Consider the following 24,096-nt stretch of genomic DNA (forward strand, 5'->3'; position numbering starts at 1 on the left):
CTCTGAGTAATCCCAATTTTTTCTTCCCCTTCTACCTTTCTGTCTCCTGTGTTTTAACCGCCTTCCCTCCTCCTTTGCTGATCGGGTCTGCTGGGTGATTTATAGCCTTGCAACAAGCTAGTAGATGCAGGGAAGAGAAAGGGAGGAGAGGTAGATGAAAGGGGGAGGGGTTGAGTAGAAATTGGGCTGTTTGGCGTTTGAAGTACATGAAGGAGTAATATAAAATACACCTGGTCCATCCATGGGGCACTCTCTGTACATAGAAACAAAGGGAGGGGAGGGAGACGTAGAGGAGGAGAGGGCCGGGCCACAGGGGGAGAGAGGTGGATGGAAAGGGGGGAGGGATCACTTCGTGTTTCCTTTCAGGATGGCTTTTATGGTGTAACTTCAAACGCTGACCTCCCTCGCCCCCGCCCCTACATCCCCCCTCTCCCTCGCTCCATCCGTCCGTCCATTCGTCCCTCCCTCCTCTTTCTCACTATTGTGTATGGCCAAGTGGACAGTAATTGGCTATTCTTTCATGAGGCTGATTTCAGCACTCTCTGCCCCCCACAGGAAGAGGCCCTTTTTACCGCCCCTTAGAAGTAAGTGTATTTGTGTGTATGTTGTAAATATGCCAGACGATAGGTATCAGGTGGTTGAAGGGGGCTGTACTGGCTGCGGACTCTACAGGCATTTCATTCACTGTGCACTCCAAATTACAACACAGGAATTGGAGGTAATCTAATCCAGAAAAAACACGTTCCAACACGAGCTTTTATGAAATACCCTCAAGATTTCAAGTACAGCTTAAACATTTATACCTTTGTTTATGAATAAAGATTACATTACATCTGTTGAAAGCTGCGGTATGAAGTGTTGAAGGGAAATTTAAAGCCCTAAAAGTCACTGGATGTATACAATATTCTTGGCAATGAATGAGTGTTTTATTTTTCCTTCCAAAATTTTTATTCAAAGACACCCAAGGGTACTTGCCTAACTTATTCATGCCACACAGTGCTTGTCTGTTGTGTGTTTCTGCACCTTTCTGTCTTTGCTGCTGTGACTTGTAAATTTCCCTGCTGTGGGATAAATAAAGTTTATCTTATCTTATCTTATAAAATGTATGGTACAAAAGAATGAGAGGCTTTGCAAATGTTTCCTACAGTCTACAATATCTGAGCATATTGAGAGTGATATAAAAAAGCTGCTCTAGACTCTCTAATGACTTCTGGTCCTCTGTGGCTTATAGATCAGTGTGTGTTCATTAATGATACAGGCGTGTGTGCAAGTGTGTGTGTGTGTGTCAATTAGTGGGTGGAGGGGATTAGCCATCCCTAGAGAGTCCTAATTAACACTTGACACACAGGCAAAACCATCTTTTTAGGATATTCGTATGGAATTTTGTCAGCATTTTATTTGGTTGTAAACAGTGTGAATTGGCAAGAAGTATGGGAAGAGAAAGAGGGATGCAACAAAGGTTCAAGGCCAGATTCAAACACAGAATGTCGAGGCTAAATGGTTTCCACCCCCTCAAGACAAGCACAGACACCATCCCACACACACATTGGCCATGATCACACACACAGAAACAGTGGAGGGTATGTGATGTATACAAGCTCTTAAAAGGTTAAATATGTGGGAGACTACACAACATAAACACAGACTTAAACAAGTACAGGGTAGTCTGTCCTCGCAGACACAACACAAACAGAATTGGGGATAATTGTGTTGTTTTTTCAGAGAGCAGAAGATCCACATAGATAGGAAGAAAGAGGTTTCCAAAAGAGAAAGAGACACGTCCAAGAGTAAGAAGTAGAGCAGAGGGAAGGTAGATAGAGGTCTTAATACAGTAGAGTGCCTCCTACCTCTTTGTAGTTCACCTTGGGCTCTATTCTCTTCCGCTTTCTGCCCTTCCCCTGATGGCTCTGACTGAGGAGAATCCATTTTACAACCTGCAGGAGGGAGGATGGGGTGAGGTGGTGAAGGCGGGAAAAAGAAGAGAGGGTAGAGGTAGAGAGAGACAACAAAGTGACAGGTTTTGAGTGAGCTCGATGAGACAGTGTGAAGGAGAAACAGAGAAAAACGGGATAGCAGAGAAGTAATCAGTAAGATGTAAAGATGACAGAGAAGAGAAGAGAAGAGAAGAGAAAGGGAAGGATGTAAGGGAAAGAGTGAGTGGTCACATCCAAAAGAAGAAAGTACATATAAACAGACTTAAGGCGCACTTTCCATCTCTCAAGTGGAAAAGCACACAGGAATATACATATACACACACTCGAGCCGCTAGCATGCAAGCCTTGACAGAGTGCAAAATATACACACACACAGAAATGCACAACAGTCTATAGCTCTTTCTCCCTCTCTCTCTTACACGCACACATCCAACCTTTCAGCGCTCACTTGTGCTCCATATATAACCTTCACAAATGGCCAGCTGAGACAAAAGAGTAATAGTGAAAGTATGTTGCTGTGACGGAGCCTGGAGCGCAGCAACTCCCTACACCATAGATCTCCATTAAACAACCAATCACTATCCAGGCCAAACTCTACCTCCTCTCCTCCGCTTTAGTTTTATATCTCAGAATAAATACTGTCACAGTCGTTTGAGAGGTTAAAAAAGTAAGGTTTCCAAACACTTCAAACAGCACATAAAGTGGACGAGTCATTTCTAAGATTCAAATCACTCAAGCACACTTTGTGTTTTAAGGCATTTATAACATACTTGACAAATATTCTCTACTCTATAACGGAGAGATAAATGGGAGAATTGGAAAATATAGGCAAAGCAATTAAGAACAACATAGGAGCTTTATGGGAAATCTGATAGGTAGCACAGAATGACACGCAACAGATGTACAGCGCTGTGTGTGCCACTTCACTCAGAGACAGACAGAGGGAGAGACTGAAACAGGGAGCAAATGAGCAAAAGAGAGGTAGATGGAGCGCAAGAGAGGTGAGATAAGGGATGGTATCAAACACTGTGAAACAGAGCGTGTGAAAGAGACAGAGAAGAGAAAGCAGTACAGAGAAATAGTGGCAGAATAACTGAGTGAAGGAAAAGAGAGTGATGAGAATCAGATGACAATCATATCAAGCTGTCTAGGGTGCAATATTTCAAATCTGAGAGCTGCCCCCGAGTCTGTCTGCCACTCCCTGAAGACGAGAAGAAGAGACTGGAAAAGAGAGAAGAGCAGGAGGAGAGAGAGAGAGTGCTTACCTCTGCTTTGACTTCTTCCACCAGCCTCGCCTGTGACCACACGGCGCTCCTTTCATACAGCCACTGAACGACAGAGAAGAAGGGAAAGCAGTGAGCCGGGGGCAAGTGATCGGGACAGAGTGGAATGCTTTGCAGAGGCAGAGTGAGAGAGAGAGAGAGAGAGAGAGAGTGAGAGAGAGAGAGAGAGAGAGAGAGAGAGAGAGAGAGACCAAGCAAAGCAGGAAGGGGAGGGAGAGAGGAGAGGTGGGAGGAGAGGGAGGAGGTGGGAGCGAGATCACTTGTTCCTCTGACGGAAACTCGCGAATTGACTCCGGAGGATGAGAGAAAAGAAGAAGAGTGGAGGAGAAGAGAGAAAAGAGGAGGAAGGAAAAAAATCACCTCAATAACTAGCAACTACAGGACGGACGGTCACCTCTACACATCCACTCCTCCACTATTACACACACACACACACACATATATAGAGCCATGCATGCAAACACACACCTACGCACAGAGAGCAGCTAGTAGGCACAAACACACAGCACTTAGTCTCTAACCTTATTAAGGCTTTCAGCAGAGCCACTGCTTGAGTGATGTGAATCACATATCAGAGCAATGTGTGTGTGTGTGTGTGTGTGTGTGTGTGTGTGTGTGTGTGTGGTGGGGAAGGAAACAGACAGGACTGCAAGGAAGCAAGATGTTTGTAAAGTCACACACACCCACAAACAAGAGAGATGCAACAATGATTCATACAATCTAGGACACACACTCCATACATGTTCTCACGCACACACATGCCTGCATAACTGCATGCCTGAGTACTTCTACTCTGTGTATTATACAAGTACTCCAGTAGAAATAGCATAAAGGTGTGTGCAGAAGCCAAGAATGGAGAGACAGAGGTGTTAGAGTGGGCTGTTGTGAGTGTTGAGGCATTAAATTGGCATTGTGAAACAGCAACAGGATACCACACATAGCTCATAGCTGCCTAGATCTCCGCTACCCTTTCCTGAAAAGCAAGGCTTTTGTCTACCTCAAACTGTCTCTTCATCCCGCGCCCCGTCTGTGTAGTGTCTCTCTCTCTCTCTCTCAAGTAAATCAATATTAGTTCAGAAATTACACTTCTCACTCATAAACAAGCACGAGAAGCAAATAAATCACATCCCTCATTCACTTTAAAGTAGTAACTTGCGATGTGGCTGAATTTTGTCTTCCTGAGATCAATCCACAGTTTTGGGAATGTTTTTTTTATTTTAATTGTTAATAGGAATGAATATCCTTCAAAATATCTTCTTAATCTTAATCAGAAACAATGCCAGACAATAATGACACCAGAATTTTGGTACCAATACCGAAACAATATCTTTTTGATTCCATTTTTTTTTTTATTTTTAAAAAATGTATTTTTTTCATCTACTAAATAAGCCAAACCTATCACATTCAACATAAAACAATCTGATAAAAAATAAGTCAGTTTGACGCAGAATTTGGTGACAACTTTCAGGATTTTGCCATTTTCAGTCTTTAATGCTTCAAACACAGTTGACTCGCTATATTCATAAAGTATTGAGGTTCGACAGCCAGCCCTAATTTTCAACAGAGAAAATTTGAGCTCCGGTAATTGGCACTCTTTTCTTTCTCATATCAGCCAATTTAGCTTTTTTAAGCTGATCACTACCTTGAGGTAAATCCAAATCCGATTTCTGCCTGGAAGAACAGTAAACATTACAGTGCTTAAATACTAGGTAAAGCAGTTTAAATAACTACGTTATATCAGTCAAAAAAGGCAGCTATTGATAATCTAGCCACAAAAAGACAAACATAAAACGTTAATGTAGGTTATAGGAGTTAGGAGAAGGTATCAGGTTGAAAGCTCTGCTGGATCAAGGGTAGTCTTTATTTAAACAAAGTATCTCAGCCTAGATCCATCATCCCAAAGGGAGTGCTTACTCATCTAAACTCTGAGGTCTAAAATAGGCCGGCAGTGGCCTTCCCATTCCACATCTCTTACTCCGGGATCGGTGAATGTCATTGTTTATTATTAGGCCAAACCATTTCCTGCCTTTCTCCAATTCAAGCACATTGTCGAGCGATGAACAGGCGGCAGAGAGAAGAGAGAGACAGAGAGTGGCAGAGAGAGAGAGACTTAAAAAATGTGTTTGTGTCTAGTGTACATAATACACAAGCACTTGCATCTGTAAAAGGTTTCAATCGATCTGGCTGATCTTATTAGCTAGTGACTGGCACATCAAACATAAAAAAAAAAAAACTTCTGCAAGAACACTCTAGCTGTCACCCAATCAGGTGTGAGAAAACAACAGTCCCTCCACGCTGTCCTTCCCACCCTCCGAGGCCCCTGAAAGGCTCCAGTTACATCATCACATAATCTGGAAGGCGCAGGTTCCCAGACAGCAACACAAGCGCAGACACACAGAAATACACACAGTGGTAATTAAGATCAGTTACCATGGAGACGGGAGAATTGAAGAAGCTGTTAAAGTGGATTGATTGTGTGTGTGTGTGTGTGTGTGTGTGTAGCCTTGCAATTCTAGTATCTATGACCGTGGGTCTTTCTTGATTAGAGGGCAGAGGCAGCGCAGCACTGCTCACCTTGTCAAGATACAGTAACAGTCTAGTAACAAAGGTGATGATAATGATTCAACAGCACTTTAATAAAATGAACTGCATGATTAGCGCCTTCAAGAAGTAGCAGTGCTTCCTAAAAAGCCAGTGATGCCTTACAGTAAAATTAAGTTAATCATCAAGATGTAATCATTATACTGTATTTTTATGAAACCAACTTGACAAACTCAGAAACTTTCTTCAAATTGAACAACAAATATGTTTTTAGGCTGTTGTCGGGGAAAGCCATCAACATCTAGCAGTTTCAAAATGCCTACTGGCTATTAGTCACACGTCGTTTAAACTGTGGGATTTATATACTTACAGCTATTTACTTCTAATATGAGACATAATTTTCATTATGAGAGCGTCATTACACCGCTATTTAAAGCTGTTCAATACTGAAACAAATGCTGCTCCTGTCATCTAAGAGCAAACGTTTAGAAAAAACACTCCTCCCACAAACACAAAAAGTTCAACAGAACTGCATGGAACCCTGCTGAGCACAACATCTTAACCTACATTGAAGTCTAGTTGATGAAAAGTAACCATAAAAAAAACAGTATTGATTTGTTATTAAGGATGATAATCTTCAGGTATCTGCAGTCAGTATGATTCTTGACATTTGGCTTCTAAATCTACCCAATCAGGGTGCGGTTTGTACAGTGAAGCCAATCAGGTTGTTGAATGTTGTCGCAGTTGTCAGTGAACACAAAGTGACTACTGAATGGGAAGAATAGCAGGAGAGAAAACCTAAAAAAGCAACATGAAGTAAAAGTGAAGTCGTGCTGTCCTTGAAGGATGGACAAAAAGGTCAAACAGTGACAGCTACAGTGGGAGTGGTCTGGACATCTTGTGTGTATGATGAAGTTTAGACAAAAGATATGCCATCAGCCAGTTTAAACCAAGACTGGGAGACCTAATCTCTTCCATAACCAGAAACCAGTCTAGTGAGTAAGACTATGAAATTATGTGTTAATTATACACTATGTGTTAATTATACAATAGTACAATAATACTGAATTATTGTACTATTGTGTACTATTAGTAAATTGTGCATACATAGTACTTATTCAATTTACACATTAAAGTCAAGTGTAAGTTTATTTATAGTCTAAATTGATTTAAGCATTAACTGTTTATTTATCTAGTTAATTGGGCTAATAGGTATTTAGCTTGTTACGAAAATTATAAATATATATAATATTAAATATATTAAAGCCACATTATCAAACTTTGCATTTTGATAAATAACAAAAGACAGAAAGAAAGCAAGACTCTTCATACCTGTGGAATTCCCGGTCGATCGAGCCAGTCAGCATAAATAGCACTGAGGGTGAGGCTTTTTCTGGAACACAATGGCACAAGTGTTAGTATTATTCCTATTATTATAGCAATGACTGTTATTGCCCAAGACACCCTATGAAAACATGGCTCTGGGAAAATATTGCTAGGGTCATGGCGGGCTTGAGGTTTAGGCCAACACCTTAAACAAAAAGAGGGGCACACCCACTTTCCTATACAAGGACAAGCAAACAGGCATGTACAGACAATGAATTGGATTTATGTGTACAGTATGCATGTGCGGTAAGCAAGTATGAGTGTATGTGTGTGTGAGTCGAGCTGAGGAGGGGCTCAAGTGGATGTTTTGCACATGAAAACTGTCATATACCATACGCAGAATACACAGTGAAAGAACTGGCTTGCAAAGACAAATGTGCACGTAAACAAACTAATCCACAAGCAGTCCACAGTGTGTATACAGTCTGTAAAGTATACAAAGTACACACCAAGTCGAAGAGTAACTACACAGCATACCTCCCTATCATCAATCCTGTCTGCCTGTGCTTAAAGGAAAATTCCACACTTGGCTAGTCTGAAGCTATTACTGTATATTAATCTGTGATGTTCAGCCCATTAAAAGGGGTTTATTTTGTAATGAAAAGTTGTAATTTACATTTTTGTATACCCATTTTCTCTCAGTTATGCCCCTCTAACTGAAGCTCAATTATTGATTTCCCCATTTGCCAAAAACATTTTTTAAAGGAACTTGATCCGATCAGAATGTGCAGAATCACAACTGAACACACCTTTACATCTTTTTTTCTCCTTACATAATATTTAAACATGTTGTATTTCATATGCTGACCCAATGACAAAACATAAACACAACCACACGTGCTGTACACACAAACACACACACACACACACACACACACACACACACACACACACACACACACACACACACACAGTCTTGTCCACTGATAGGGGGGACAAGCCAAGCAGGTAAGTCGTGTAAAAGACCCCAGGCAAGGAAGACCCAGCAGGGTCTTTGAGGCCTTGAGGGTTTAACCTATGTACAGTGGCCATTTAAGGACATCTCAGACTCAGCTCTACATTGTCAGACTCAACTTGCATCAGATGTACTTCATCTGCCTCTCAACACTTTGAGCTGGAGGCTAATGTTAGCTAGCATCCTCACAATTCATTTGGTGTGGGCTGTGAATATCTTTGTCACATTTTACGGCAATCCATTCAATACACGTCGAGATGTTTAACTTTGGAGCACAGTGTTGGACCAACAAGCCAGAGGACCAATAGACAGACCAACACTGAGCCACGCTGCTGAGTGGCTAAAAGTGGTTTAGAGAGGCCTGCTTTTTGTTGCAAGGTCAAGGCTGTGCTCCTTGCTTCCACACACTGGTAAAGTCCTACTGCGTCATTTCCTATTGTATATTTCCTATTGAAACTTTGGCAGATGGAGAGTGGGCCTTCTGTAAACTGAAGCACATAAAATTTTGCCCAGGAACAGGACATTAAAACCATCATTAATGACATCACAAGGAAACTTCAGCTCTTGGCATGTGGAGTTGAACCATTGACAGTGTATAAAGACTAAACATCTGCCACACCAACAGTGAGACCATAAGGTAGGATTACATGGGATTATGTAAGCATAGTTTTCTTGTGTGGCAAACAAAATGTTAATACAGTTAATACACAATATGACGTATCAAATACAGTTTCATAAAAGGACTAGATAGAAATAAGCTTTATGTCTCACGAGATCGCAAAAGACGTGTATCTACCAGTTTTTTCATGTTGAGTTTGGTAACTTTATTTTGTTTTATTGGTTATTCACATTAATGGTGATAGATGAGAACATACCATCTTCTAAGAAAGAGTGACGGTGATTCCTGGAGAACAGTGGTTTCTTATTGACACGAATGAATTGCATTGCATTGATTTTTTAATGTGCATTAATACTTTTTATGTTCAGTCTTATAAATATTATGTTCCCCATTGAGTCTGGGGAACGCACACATAGCAGCCATGTCTCTCAACAGGAAGTGTCTATCCTCATCCTAAACCTTACTCTTCTAGAGGGTTGTTTACAAAAGAGGCATCAGATTCAAATATTGACTGTCCCCAACTCCCTCTGTTTAATAAAATCAAAATACAAAAGCAAAAACACAGCGTTTAGAGCAGACAAGACAGTACTGAGGAAGAGAGGGGTAAGAAAAGAAGAGTTCAACGCTGGGAGAAACAAAGTGAAAGACAGACAGGGAGAAAGAGAGGGATGGAGAGACAGGCAGAAGAAGAGGTTAATGAGGCAATCAGGAGAAATAGAGAACTGAATGATTAAGCGAGCGCAGAGAGGGAGAGAGAAAATTAGAGAGGAGGAGAGCAGGAGGAGCAGTTATCCTTTTACACTTCAATTAATATGAGAGTGGATGAGACTGCTCTCTTAACAGGATTGGTGTTGGCAGCTTTTGCTAGTCATGTTTCCACAGCAGGACCAAGTTAGTCAAAGAACAGAGGCCAAATCAACACATACTCATGTAATCAACAGTAAATCTACTACCAAGTCACAAGTCACATACAACATGTTGAGAAAAAAAGGCTGTAATGCTATGTTCAAACAGAAAATGAATGAAAATCTGCCTGGAACTGGAAACCAGGCTACCAATACTTGAGCACAAACCAAAGTGGTTTTAATGCGTCAAGGCATATTTTTCATTATTCATGAATTACACTGTAAGCATTATTCATAACCACTTACATACCTCTCCATGTCGGGAAAGGTAATCAGCAGCATTCTGAGGAAGTCCTGTCCAAAAAGAACAAAAAAGACAGACAGAAATGGAGGCATTTAGGGAGGTGTGGAGGGAAGAAAAAAAGAAAGAGAAAGGCATACCTGATCTTAAGTCAGGAGTACAAGGTCAAACAGTGTTTATGTTACATCCATTATTTAGTGGGAAGACTCAGCCTGCCACTGAAGAAACAGGAGCCAGGTGGAACACATCACATATCACACACACACAGACACACACATACATACACACACACAGACTTCCAGGTGTGATCACTCAGCTTCATGGCCCCAGCAGAATAAACATATGTGGCTGAGCTGATGTACGGTCATCACTTGAAATGCTGCTGGAGCATTTTCAACTAACACAGTGGAAATCGAGCTTTCATCAGCCTCCAATTAATTTATGGAAATAACATCGTGCTTCAGAGACAGGTCACATTAAAACAGTTCGAATCTGAGCTCAGATTATATTAACAGCCTCTCAAGTAGCTCCAAGTCAACGCTGAGAATCTCCACAGAGTTAATCAAGTAAAAATGAGTTTCCTATACCACAACCTCACCTGAGACAAAATGAGTTGCCCGTGGTATTTCTTCACAAATAATCTCAAGAAGTCGATGAATTGTTGTTCTCCCACTTGACTGGCCAAGAACCTGAGGAGGAAGTAACCCTGGACAAAGGACAAGACAAATAAAGACAACAAAACAAAATGCTCCATCAACGACAACACAGAGAAACATTGCAGCAACATCTATAGTCATTACAAGCACTGCTCCAAGCAAGAGTAATTGTCTGATTTTTTCTATAGCCCTTTGTTTCCTTTTTCCTTCCTTCCTTCCTTTCCGAATACCTCCATCCTTCTTTTCCTCCTTTCCTTCCTGTCTATCCCACATTTATCTCACCTTGAGGTAGTGGACTTGCATGAAGGCTTTGTCAGGGTTGAGGGCATGTTTAACCGTGGAGGAGCCAGACTCACTGACCTGACCAGTGTTCTCCATGTTAGGTCTGCAGAAAGACAAATAGAGCAGAGAACTATAAATACACACAGAAAGATAAGACAGGTAAGGAAATGGGCATTTACAGAGGGAGATGTTCAGTACCCACAATAAACAGGAAGGTGCACAGAAAATGACACGAACAGATAGGCAAAAACAGTGCAGGTTTGAGTTAGAGACCCAAAGCACAAGGTTTTTATTCTATCCCACTCTTACAGACATTTCAGTTGCAGGAAAACCACAATTTCTACAGAGCAAGAATACACTGTCAGCAACACTAAATCCGGCCACTCAGCCGGTCCTCTCAATAGTGAACACATTGCCAAGTTGCCATACTTTGCCCGAGGCAGGGTGGAAATCAAGCTGCAGATTTATAATAGCATGCTATGCTGTTTATATGACCTCACAGTGCTGCGTTCTGACTTTACTGCCCATGACTCACTGAGCGAACATATAACACTTCCACAAAAAAGCACCCCCGTCTGCAGGCACAAAAGAGGCATGCTCTAGCTCTAGGTTCGCCTTCCCTGTCACACAGATACAAATCATCCCTTCAACCTCCATAAACACACAAACAAAAACACACATAAAACCAATAAAAGCCAAACAAACAGAGCGCTGACATGGGATGCGATGCAATGATAGTTTCAGCTAGCCGGTATTGATCAGGCTGAGCAGATTAACTCAGTGTGCCAATAGGAAGGCCTTGAAGGATCACCCTCCTGCCAAGTCAATACGCCAGGCGCCTGGCCTACCAATCAATACACCCTTCATCACTGGCTAGCACTTTTCCACAGGGCCGCTTCATGGCAGGGGTAGACACACACACAAATGAACAGGAACATCAAAAACACACATTCACAATCTTACTCTCACTGATTCATGTATGATGTAAAACCTCAATGTTTAATCTTTCGAGTTAGACTTCAGCTGTGAGACACAAGTTGTTCAAATATTTGATCTATTTGAGCCTTTGTCCAGTCATGGTGAGCAGAAGAGCAGAGACAGGAAGTAGATTAGGGTTGAGGACAAGAAGAGGAGGAGGAGGTGTGGGAGAAATCGAGGGCAGGAGATAAACGGAAAATGTTTGGTTTGCTCACTGGACTGAGAGAGGAAGTCATCAGCTTCCTGGGAATTTCTAAATTCAACTGGACACACTTAGAAAGACTTGCCTCATGCAAATGAGGGTGTGTACCTCCTTGAGTGCATGTGTGCATGTCAGATAAATGTTATGTGTGAGAAAAATCACAACACCAAAGACATGATTTGGGAAAATCCATTTTGGAACATCTTAGTAATGTTGCTCCGTGTCTGTGCATTAAAAGCTGCCTGTCAATATTCTGAGCCAGTCAGTGGACATATGGATTGACAGTAAAATGTATTTGTAAAAAACAGGGGGCTACAGTCAAAACCTGCATTATAAAATACAATTTGTCTTAGTTTTTAAAAATGGCTCTTTTACTTATTCTCCATGTATCATGGCTACAACATTTCCCTTTTTTTTTTTTACCATGGAGTTATTTTTTTTAACTTGCTCTCTGTCCAGTCTCATGCCTGTGGTGCCCATGTCTGTCTGTTACTGCTGATAAGATGAAATAGACTCTTTTTAAGACAGCAGGACGTGCTGTATCCCTGGGAAATTGTGTGTGTGTGTGTGTGTGTGTGTGTGTGTGTGTGTGTGTCAGACAGTACAGAGAGAAAGAGGGACTGGGGCAAGAGACAAAAACAATGACAGAACATGTATTTCCAGAAGAGAAAATGTGTTGGTTTCGTGCGTCAGAGATACCGGCGGCACAGCGCAGAGAGGAAAAATGTTGATCCATCACTGCCGTGTTAGACAAAGGAACTCCACCCTTCCCACTGTCCAGACCAGGGATGTATGGATGTGTAAATCCCCGTCTTTCGCCGTCTCTCTTTGTCAGAGATGATTTACTACAGCTTTAAAAGGGAATCGCTGCTTGCTGCCTTGGAGAATCACACAATAGCTCAATGTATCGCAGAATAAATGGTGCTCTTATCTGACTCGTAGGCCATGTGTGTCAGAGAGTGTGTGTGTGTGTGTGTGTGTGTGTGTGTGTGTGTGTGTAGCCATGCATTCACCTGGGTGTGTCTAAGATTGAAAGAGAGAGAAAGAGCGGGAGGAAATCAGGAGCTATTACTGACAGAACTTAATGTGAAACGTACACACACACACACACACACACACACACACACACACACACACACACACACACACAGGTTTATAGCTCCGCGAGCCATATCCTGACAAATTACACTGGGTTGACTGTGGAAACCGGATAAGGTAGAGCAGCGCTCCCAGCAGCCCCGTGAATCAGCAGGGAGAATGGCGTCTGGCCCAGGCTGCCCTAAATATAACTCATCTGAAATGGACTGATAAACACTGGCCACTGGGGCCCCTGCTGGATCACGGGGTGTCGATTGTGACCCACTGAACTTGGAAAGCACAATCTGCCATTTAGCCTTTATGTCTGTGTTTGTGTGTGTATACTGGTGAGGTTTTGCTTATCTTTCTTTATATGCCATTGCACTTCCTTTCCCTTCACCAGGTCCCTTCTAACATTTCTCTGTGCATTGTTTGCACAAACGACGAATTTGGGTTTATTCATATTATGCTTCCCCACAGTTGTAATGCTAAACAGTGGAGCCACATCAAGACTTGGACATAGAGGCAATCTAGCCCACATCAAAAAGTGGCATGGCCTGTTCCCAACTTTGGAGTTAACTAAGATCTTACATCTGACCTTCCAATGTCCCTTGAGTTAAACTAAGATTTATGTCTTGGAGTTATGGTTGAAATCAACATCACAATGTTTACTGATACAGTACCAATATACTGTATCATGATATGTCAAATATAGGCATAATCACATACAAAGTCATTAAATTGAGACTAAAGGGAGAGACAATGAGAGACTGAATGAACGAACATTGAATGAGACTGAATGAACACCGGAAACAGACAACACCAGCCGTCTGTGAACTCCAGAACAAAACTGGTCACAGTATCGACTGGGAAGGAGTCAAAGTCAATGGCCAGAGAAAAATCAAGGACGCCACATACAGTACGATGACAAAGACCCTCCTTGAACTGAGATGGGGTTACAATCTCCCTCCCACAGATCATGCGATGTGGTTAAAAGCTATTAAGTGCACCTGAAAGTTCAGATTTCTTTGTCACACGTAATGTTCCCAAGGTCAGGAATGATCCTCTAATCCTGACTGTCATGCGTTGCATCAGACAAAACTCATGTGCAAAACAAAAACATCAATGACTTCAATGACATCAAAATCTGGTAACGCTGTATTTTATGGGTGTATTTCCAGGAGGGTTTCCTGGAAAGCACAATATAAATTAGTACTAAACATAGGGAAAACAGGACTTTCCTGGAAAGAAGTGCTCAGTTTGAATCCAAGTAAATATTCAGTTATTAAAATGTATGTATTGATAGGAAAAGAACAGCACAAACAAGTATATTACTGCTCAAAAACATTGTCATTGCATTTGCAGAGAACGAGCTGCAGCTGACTCACATGCTGTATGCATTCAGTCATTAAGATGATGTGTAAGCAGGGTTCCTTTATGCCTCAACATGCATTGCTTTAAGAGATGTGAGGATTAAGAAATGGCTTTTCCATGGGTGCCACTTAAGCAATTAATTATCTTTTCAATACTAATGTGTTTCCATGTAACATAATCAGTCAAAATGTATGCATCTGTGCATATGGGCATGTACAGCATGTCTTTGTGTATGTGTGAGTGCATGCACTGTTTGCATTTTTCAGATGTTAGTTTTATGTTGTTGATTTAACCCCGTCAGTTGCAGAGAAACCTAATCCTGATCCTCCTAATCACCTGTGTGTCTGCCTCATAGGGGAACACCCTGATACACAGCTAGACAGACACAGCACTCAAGTGAATGTTTAACCCTTTCACTCACACACAGCTTCCTATTTCAAGACATATCCTGTGTCACCCCAATGAATTCTACCATGTTTAAGCCACAAATGTGAAGCTTCATAATACACAGCATACACTGGAGGTTATCAGCATTTCAGTATGGAAAGAGTTCCAGTCACCCTTGAAGCACTGAAACCATTTAAACCCAGGAGGACAGCCCTTAAAAGTAACAAAGGAGTAAAATCCCTATTACAAATACTGAAGCTGTCCACTCACACAGCTTGTACTATTCAGGAGAGACTGAATAGATTTGAATTCTAAATACTATTAAGTGTTTCCATTGTGTGATGACAACAGATTATTAGTGAAGTGACATAGTTAGAAGTTAGTGCCAAGCAGAAGTGCCATGAAATCAATAACACAATGATTTGCTGTCACGCTCTATACGGTCTCTTACAAGCGTGAATGTCAATAGCGCACTATGCTACAAGTGTCATCTCCAGTGAAGAGGCTTTTTCACTCAAAGGAAGAGCTAGTTAACAGTTAACTCCAGGCTGGGTTTTACACCTATAATCCCCTGATGACACTGTGCTTCCACCCTGGATAAAACAAACAGGGTGTGGGTCCCACATTGTCAGGATCAGATGAAGCGTTTTTGTGTTTTGTGCGTGCTCGCTGTGCTTGTGCGCAGAGCTTTTCTAAGACATGACAGTACAGTACACCTGGATATACTTGCCACACCTGCCACACCTGTACCCCTGGAATGCATATACCTCAAGCTCACGTGTGCGTCTCCACGTGCAGACACTACCAAAAGCTGGGCATACTCTAACCTAAAAAAAGTAGTCTACTATGGAGAATTAGTTAAAGACAAATGCAACTTATTTAACATTCTACTCTCCTCGTAGCCATAGTGCAGTGTAAATTCTGGTTACTTTACAGGTATAAAAAAATGTCTTGTAGTTTAGTGTTGGTTTTTACAAAATGCTACTAGTCACCCTACTTGGGGATCATCATTTTGTACAATAATGTGTGTTTTAGGTGTGGCATTGCTGGCGGTGCAAAAGTTGATCAATTACCCTGAAACAGTGACAACTATAAATTACTGCCTTGAACCAATAAATAAGATACTGTGTATTATTTGCATACATTCCATAACAGTCACTGCAGCAGTTACATTAACGTTGAGTAAAAGTGGTCCTAATGCATATTTCAACTGTGGAAAAAAAAAAGATCTGTGAAAATTGATCAGGATAAAATGACTGTTTTAACCCTAACCCTAAAAAATAGTGGGTGAAAAAGAATATCTCAAATACTGATACCAGAGTAACATTAAGAAGTCGCACTGACTGCTGTAGTGTTGTAGGTTTTATAAAGCTCGACTGATATTTAGGGATAAAACTAGTAGTGGGGAAGACAGTATTCAGCATTTGGGGTCAGTTTCATGTCTGTGTATAGTACTGACATTCTTTAAGAATGCTTATTGAAGGTGCTATTTCTCTACTCTCGAGGGACTATTTCCTCCATAGTGGCAACAGCGGTATGATAATTAAAACAGATGTACTTGACAAAAAACACACACACACCTGAGGACTTGAAGTACCTCCTCTGAGTTCTGAAGCTCATCAGAGAGTCGTCTCCACCTGAGAAGTGCCTTCAGGTCAGACTGTTCTGCTGTCTCTTGTAAGGAGAGCTGAAGGGAGAGATATGGAGTGATGAAAAGATGTGAGGGGAAAAGGGTTAAGGTAGAGCAAAGAAATCAGAGGAGAAAAAAATTAAATATGGTGAATTTCATCAGCAAAAACAGAAAGAAAGAGATTAAATGCACACTAATATAATGATAAAAGCAGCACTGTTAACTATCTCTGTCACTGTGTCGTATTGACTTTGGCAACACTAACAGGTCTGCTTAAACCTATTTCTATTTCTTCAGAGCCAAGCTCATATCAAATAGGTGACATGATTAAACAGCGCAGATGCAAGAAAAACATTTGTGTAACCCTAGATGGTGTGGGAAAGCAAGTAGGAGGATTAGATCTGTATGCATATCAACTCCCGGATCAGAGATCAGTTAGTGTTGCATGCAAATGATTCATACCAATGCTACACCCTCGTCCTTTGTCCTGTTGTTTATCCTTTATGCAGGTATCCTTAATTAACAGGCCTTAATTAGAAGGACATCTGGAGCAGTGCAAGGTACACTGTCTTTTTTTTTTTTTTTTTCAAAAATTCACTTTTTTGGTGGCAGTAGTTTTTTTTCACAACTATTATGTGGTTCAGAAAAGTCCTTTCACGCTTTTGTAGATCAGGAGGTTTGGGTTTGATGGTTTATTTTGTGGATGGCCCTGTGTGTTTGTGGTTTGTGCTTTTTTTTTGCGTTGGAACTTGGATTGGAGTCTTTATAAACTGTTTCCTTGTGTGCTTGATGTATGGTTTTACTACACTAATATAATGGCCAACTCTACTTGACATGCATTCCAACGACAACATTAACATTTGGAAATCCTGGCACATAAGTTGTGGAAATGGAAAGTTGGAATGTCAACCAGTTGTTTCCCTCAGTCGTTGCATTATACCAATGGTATAAAGGTGCTGGATCATACTGTATAGTAGCACAAGAAAGAAATGAACTAAATTATCATTGCAAATATTAACTTAATGATTCTTTGACTGATTTCCATTTCTAATGAGAGAAAGCGTTCTCCAGCAAACTGGGCTTCTTTTGTTGGCTAAATTGGTGTATCTGAAATCTCATATTTCCATCTAAGTGTTTGTCTACCAGGGGTGACAGCCTAAAAAAGGCCACCATTAAGTTACTTTCATAAAATAACTGTAGTAAACTACAATAATCTGGCAGTGATTGGACTGTACTTGTTGTGCTTGGGCCCAGATAATGTCCTCCAGGTAGGTGGCAAAGCCCTCGCTGATCCATTCCTCAGTCCAGTCTCTGGCTCCGATAACCAGGCCGAACCAGGAGTGGGCGATCTCATGGCACAACCTGGACCCACACAGAGACAGGTCGCTCTCCCCAGAACCAGGACTCCCAGCACACAACACACTCTGGGACAGGAAAATCATATGTGGGCTGGGGAAGACAAATGACATGAAATAAAGAATGAACAACAGGGATAAAGCCAGAAATAAAGTATAAAAGAAAGGAAAGGAGTGAAATAAGTGATTGAGATAAAAAGGGAACTAGGATTAGAAGATGGGAGGATAAATATGTTTTTGTAATCAAGGAGGTTCAGAAAGTAAGAGAAAGACACGAAAATACAAGGGGGACAACAGGAATTAACCGTGAGTGGAAAAAAAAATATTGGTTAAGAAGCAATAAAACCGAAGACAACCATTGAAGATATAATGTACCACCCTCCAAAAAGATCAAAGAGTTCCTGAGGTAATGTTCCACACCTATGATTACAGAAAATTTAGCCTGAACACGCCATGTAAGACGAACCAACACATGTGTGTACTAATGAGTATGGGAGTCACTAACTGCCCATCCCTTTAACCATCTCCTACATTGTGTTTAGCTTACAGCTTACTCATCAAGTGTTCTTGCCAAACCTAACTGCCCTGTACAAACATCAAGCAAGAACATCGTGTTCCCTGGACTAAAATGATCAACCATCAGTGGGTAAAATAAGATAAATGAAATTAGCAATTTTGAGAGGTTTTGCCCAGCTGTTGTAGATGTATCAAGGCAGGGTGGTTTTATAGCTCCCACTCCTCTTTGTTTCTAAACGTGACTTCAAGGCAGTGCTGCAGATTTGAGGTTTCGAGGGGTTTAGAAATTGTTGTGATTTTTTACAATAAAAGATAATTAAAAACCAAATTCTTTCCCTTTTAAGATGTTTATGGAGACGAAAAGGAATAAAATTAGAACAAAGCTATATTTAGAAGTGTCTGTAACTATCAAATATCTGTGACTGATTTATTGAGCAATTAAGTTAATTTAGATTTATCTTGCACCCTTCTCACAAGGAAATTAAACATATGGTTATGGTTATGATAAAAATGTAGATTATGTGAATCTGAAGTGTATGTAAATATAGCAAATGGTGTTTCCGTCGGTGCACTCTTGTAAAAAGATTATATATGTACAACATGCACATACTAAAATACACAAAAAAGCCTTAAAAAGCATTTAGTAACACCAAACATAAGAGGCTATTTCTACTTGTATAAAGGCACAACATGAACAGCGCCTGTGTGTGTGTGTGTGTGTGTGTCTTACTCAACAATTCGAAAGCATCATTAAGCTTTTCAGCCAATAAGAGCAGTTTATCAAAGCTCTGAGCCAAGCAAAATTGAAGAGGGAATAACAAGGCCGTGAGCAGCAAAATTCCAATATAATTGTTAGCAAATGTGAGTTGGTAAATACTATTCTGTGTAGTTAATGGTTTCTCCTAATGTCCATTTTAGATGTCAGACTAAAAAAAGGATAAGTTAAGAATGTGGTTTTCCCCTCAACTTTTCCTTTCTTCTCAATCAAGGAAGTACATTTTAGGTTTGACGAGGCTTCGGAAAGTTTCTTTCACTTCACATGATTCTTGTCGGTATACTGAGCTGCTGAAATCGAATTGGCACAGGCACACACTCATTCAGATACAAGTATCTAGGGTTGACTTTGCTGCTTGTAGTAAAACATTTTTTAAGAAACTATGCAACATGTAGGTTGGAGGTTGTGATTTTCTTCAAATGGACCTATGAATGAAGTATTGTAGAGTTATGTATTTGGGATTCTTTCAGCTTTTTTTACGTGAACAATATCCACAAAAATATATTGACAAGACGAAGAGTCTACAGCCATGCTAGCAGATCTGTGAGGCTTTAAGCTAAATGTTTGGACCACCAAAGCTCATATAATTCGTCCTGAGGGGAACGTCAATGTGTAACAATGGCAATCCATCAAATAGTTGTTGAGATATTTCTTTATTGTTTTTTTTCTATTAAAAAACTAAACGTACCTTCTGGTAACACTAGAGGAAAAGTCACCAGTTGGATCACCAACATGAGTAGGATACATTGCCTGGGAACCATGAATGTCTGTACCAAATTACCAATCCAATAATTAAGATACATCAGGCTAGTGGCATTGCTTGAGGGATAACAACACCCATTTCATACTTGATATTATACAAGAACTGTCTGAAACGTTCATACTGCAGACTTCTCAGCTTCACATAGACACAGGAACATAGGCCATGTGACTTTTAACCATGAGACAGCGCTGGCAGAGTAGGACCAATAAGAGTGCTCTGTCAAAGCCAAGGTCATGGCTGAAGACTTTTCTGGAGCATTCTTTACTTCTGTCTTATGTAACAGGCTCTGGGTGCCCTGAGGAGCTTAGGGCCGACTGTGCGTGAGAGGCAAGCTATTCTTCAACAGAAGAATGGGAGAGGGGTCACAGAGGTGCAAATGAATGGCCTCTCTCTCTTTCTCCTGGCCCATATAACAACACAGGACTGACTAACATTCCTTTCACACTCTCTAGATCTTAAGTGTCCCAGCCACCAATGACCTGACATTGGTGGGAGAATTTAGGGCAAACTACAGGGCCCTACTGAAAAGTGTTTTTCAAAGGGTCATACCACCTTGCAACTGTGACAAATATGTGCAAGATGCCTCCACATTACAGAAGACATCTTTATCTCTGAGTTTCACTTGAAGTCTCTGAGTTTCACATTGTCAACATATTTCGTGCATGCAATACATGTGAACATCATGTAGTAATAAACCACACAATACAGTGTTAACGCCTAAAAAGTCATGAGGTTTCCAACTTCCAAGAGTCACAGGAGCTACAATTACTTCACCTGTTGAATTCACAGTCTACTCCCACAGCTACAATAAGACCACATATTACTGCCATTGACAGTAAGCTGTAATATGAGCTAAACTCATCAAGGAAAGATTAGCATCTTAAAACACAAGATGACAGAGGAGTTATTTTCTTTCCTTGCCATAACCTATTATGGTGACAAGTCAATTATGAAGGAAAACAGTGAGTACAGACATAGGTTAGGCCGGGTCTGCCAGACAGTCTATTTTGGAGGAAAACTAAATCGGATATCTGAACAACACAACTACTCTTTATTTCCCTGAGGATTGTTTTATCAGATACAAGTCAGGCCATCGCCTTCTGTTATTTAGGAACATGTCAACATCATACAATAGGGTCTTATGGGCATCATTTCCGAGACAGCATCTCAAATCTAATCCCGTGTTTTTCCTGATTACACAAACAAAGGCTCTCACTGGAGCAGGAGATGCTAACATTAGCCTTATGAGTTTCTTTGTAGCCTAATCTTATTCCCCCACAATTGGATAAGCACGTCTTTGTTGTCAGCTCCAGCAGTGCGTTATGTGTGTGTCTCTGTGTGTGAGTGAGTGAGTGTGAAACACAAAGACAGCCTTTCAGAGACGGCGCTTGCACATGCTCCTCTGAGGGATGCGGAATCCATCACTACAGTGACAAATAGTGTCATCCCACCATGGTGGGGATGAATAACAACAGCATCTTTCATATTCACTGATACACTGACTGACATTAGTTGACATCAGGGACCTGTCAGGGTTACACGCATAAGAAGACTCACACACAAATGTAGCACCTGCACATGTGCATACACCTTTCATTTCCACTATAGATCCGATTCTAAGGTCTGCTGTGGGGATGAATGTTTGTCCCGCAGTTTCTGTGCTGTTTTCAAATAAGGTATTAGACATTCATTTGTAAGCAAATACTGTCTTTACAGCACAAAAGTGCTTCCAAAGTACCTGTTTTGAAAATTAGCAAATGTGCGTACAAAACAACTAAAACTGCTGATTACAACAACAATTACAATCAATCAAGTGATAATACTGCGACTCACAGAAACTGTGTAGATACATTAAAGTGTGTAATATAACTTCAACCACTACACGTCTTCCATATTTTCTGGGGGGTTTTCTTCTCACTACCAAAATTGCAATGTTGTTGATCATTTCGTGACAATTCTTCAGCTGCTGATTGTGATACTAGCCTTTTTTTTTTCAACTCTAATATTAAAACAACAACCCTCACATTTCTATATCCAAACAACTGAGATATTGTGGTTTTGTTGAGATGCTTTTCACAGATTACACAAAACATATTTTCAACATATGATACCACACCAAAATACAAAAAAATGATGAAGTTGTAGACTCTACTAGAAAAGTTTCCCTTCTACTTGTGATACTGACTTTTTCCAGATGGCAAATCTGAAGAGAAAATGTCTATTCAAAGATATGTTGCATCTTATATAAATAAAGGATCAGACATTCATAGAGGGTTACTAATCATTTTCTGATGATTGCACATTACTTGATGTTTAATGATGGGATGTTTGATTTAGACTTGGCCACTGACACCTTTAGAGCATATAAATTGATTCATATTTGTTCTGTGTCATGTCTGTTTTTGATGCATGTGATCTCTGTTGGCTTTTTAATTGACTGCTAGCTGTGCAACAAATTGCCCTTCGGATGTAATAAAGATGAACTCTCTACTCTTCTCTACTTCGTCATGTTCTTCTAAACAATACATTAAAGAAATGGAATTACAATCTCTGACATTTAATTGGATGCCAAACATAAATGTCTACTGTTAATTAGATTGCTTGTTTTTGATTGCCTTTATGTAATATGTCTTAAGGCTCAGAGAAAACTATGAACAAATAAGCTCAGAAAATATGCAAACACTCACACACATACACATGCAGGTGAACACTCACTTACAAACAGTGCTATGAATTCATATCCAGAAGGCGATATACAAAATTGATCACGATGAGAGGCCGTCTGCATATAGAAAAACAGACAAAAGACCTTAGGTGACCTTTCAGATGGTGGCACCCCATTGGGTCTCAACGCACAAAATAAAATACTGATTAAATCCCTCCTGTGCTTTCTCATACGACAACCTCACGACTCTGAGTCACCCAGGGTGACTTGGCCCTGAGCTTCAGAGGTGTGAGCCAGGGCAAGTCTTCAATTTGGTGAGACACAGATTGCAATAGTGTTTCGCTCCTCCATCTCTCCATCCATTATTCATCCATCCATCCCTCCATCCATCGTTCCTGGCTGTAGGCCATTTTTTCCCCAGTGGGACACTTCCATGCATAATGCAGCATGGGCCCTATCATAGTCCTGTAATTGACATCCCTAGCCCAGCTAAGCTCATAGCTGGGACACCAGTAAAACAGCCCCACGAGACAGAGGGACGAGGAAAAAGATGATGAGAGCTGAGTGCGCACTGTATGTGTAAATGAGAGAGTCAGAGCAAAAAACAAAGTAAAGAAGGAGATGCACTTCAACAACATAGAGAGAAAGACTGGAAACATATGAGAACAGAGAGAAAAAGGAATTTAGAAAGTGAATGAAAAGATTATCTGATAGGTATTTATGGAGAGACAGAGAAATCCAGAAGAGAAGAGAAAGAGAGAAAGAAAGAGAGAGCATCCTCTCGTCTGTCACCCTGTGTGATTAGTTTAGCTCTTTCCCCAAGTGCAGTGTCAACTCCCTGGTGTGATAACTGTTGAACTGCTGAACCAGTGTGACACGGACGCTGTTACAGCATTGCTGGTGAAATTTCACACATTCTGCACATAACTGCATTCCCATACAGAAACACACAAACAAACACTTTTAAGGCACAATGACAGACAGGTAAGGAGATGGACAAAAGCCACAAACATAAACTACAACCTTGTCTATTCTTCTCTGTTCTTTTAAACAAAGGTTGGAGGGCTGGCCTTTCCTAATGTCAGCTTACGGGAAGAAGCTTTGTCTCCTTTCCCTCCCTCTTGGACAGTCTGTGGGCTATTTTAGACACAGGGGCCTATTTGACCAAACTCCTACCACCCTTCGTTCTTTTTTAACAAGTCTGACTTCAAATGTCTGGCATTCCAGGCTGGCTGCAGATCAGCTCTCTGCTCCCAGACGGGGCCCCACAGGGCCAGGCCAAATGCCACACCATGTAGGGCCTGATCACATGAACGGGGGCCAGACTGGGGCCCCCAGAGAGCCGCCCCACCCACATACACTGCATCGCATCAGAGCCTGAAAATAAATAGCAGAAAAGATATCAGAGGTCATCAGGAACAAGGAGGCCACTCTGCTGCTTGAGTCGGGAGAAAATGAGGCTTTGTAGTGCCGGCACATGAGAAATAAGTGGCAGGTTTCAAGGTTAGACTGTAGTTTCTAGTTGTTGTCAAGTGCTTAATCCTAAAAGCCCATTCATGCATACAGCTGGCT

At 41.0% G+C, this 24,096-nt stretch overlaps 1 protein-coding gene across 1 annotated transcript in view; it reads right to left on the minus strand.

Moving 5' to 3' along the window:
* Positions 1–24,096, minus strand: part of aopep (aminopeptidase O (putative)) — a 70,180-nt gene that overhangs the window by 31,688 nt on the left and 14,396 nt on the right. Inside the window, exons 6-13 of the mRNA XM_070904009.1 lie at positions 17,686–17,899; positions 16,401–16,507; positions 10,803–10,905; positions 10,463–10,570; positions 9,874–9,917; positions 7,091–7,151; positions 3,200–3,262; positions 1,848–1,934 (exon numbers count right to left, since the gene is read on the minus strand). Of these exons, the coding sequence (XP_070760110.1) occupies positions 1,848–1,934; positions 3,200–3,262; positions 7,091–7,151; positions 9,874–9,917; positions 10,463–10,570; positions 10,803–10,905; positions 16,401–16,507; positions 17,686–17,899 (787 nt within the window). The remainder of the gene's footprint in view (positions 1–1,847; positions 1,935–3,199; positions 3,263–7,090; positions 7,152–9,873; positions 9,918–10,462; positions 10,571–10,802; positions 10,906–16,400; positions 16,508–17,685; positions 17,900–24,096) is intronic.

This window comes from Enoplosus armatus, chromosome 4, assembly GCF_043641665.1.
Source record: "Enoplosus armatus isolate fEnoArm2 chromosome 4, fEnoArm2.hap1, whole genome shotgun sequence".
NCBI classification, from domain to species: Eukaryota; Metazoa; Chordata; class Actinopteri; order Centrarchiformes; family Enoplosidae; genus Enoplosus; species Enoplosus armatus.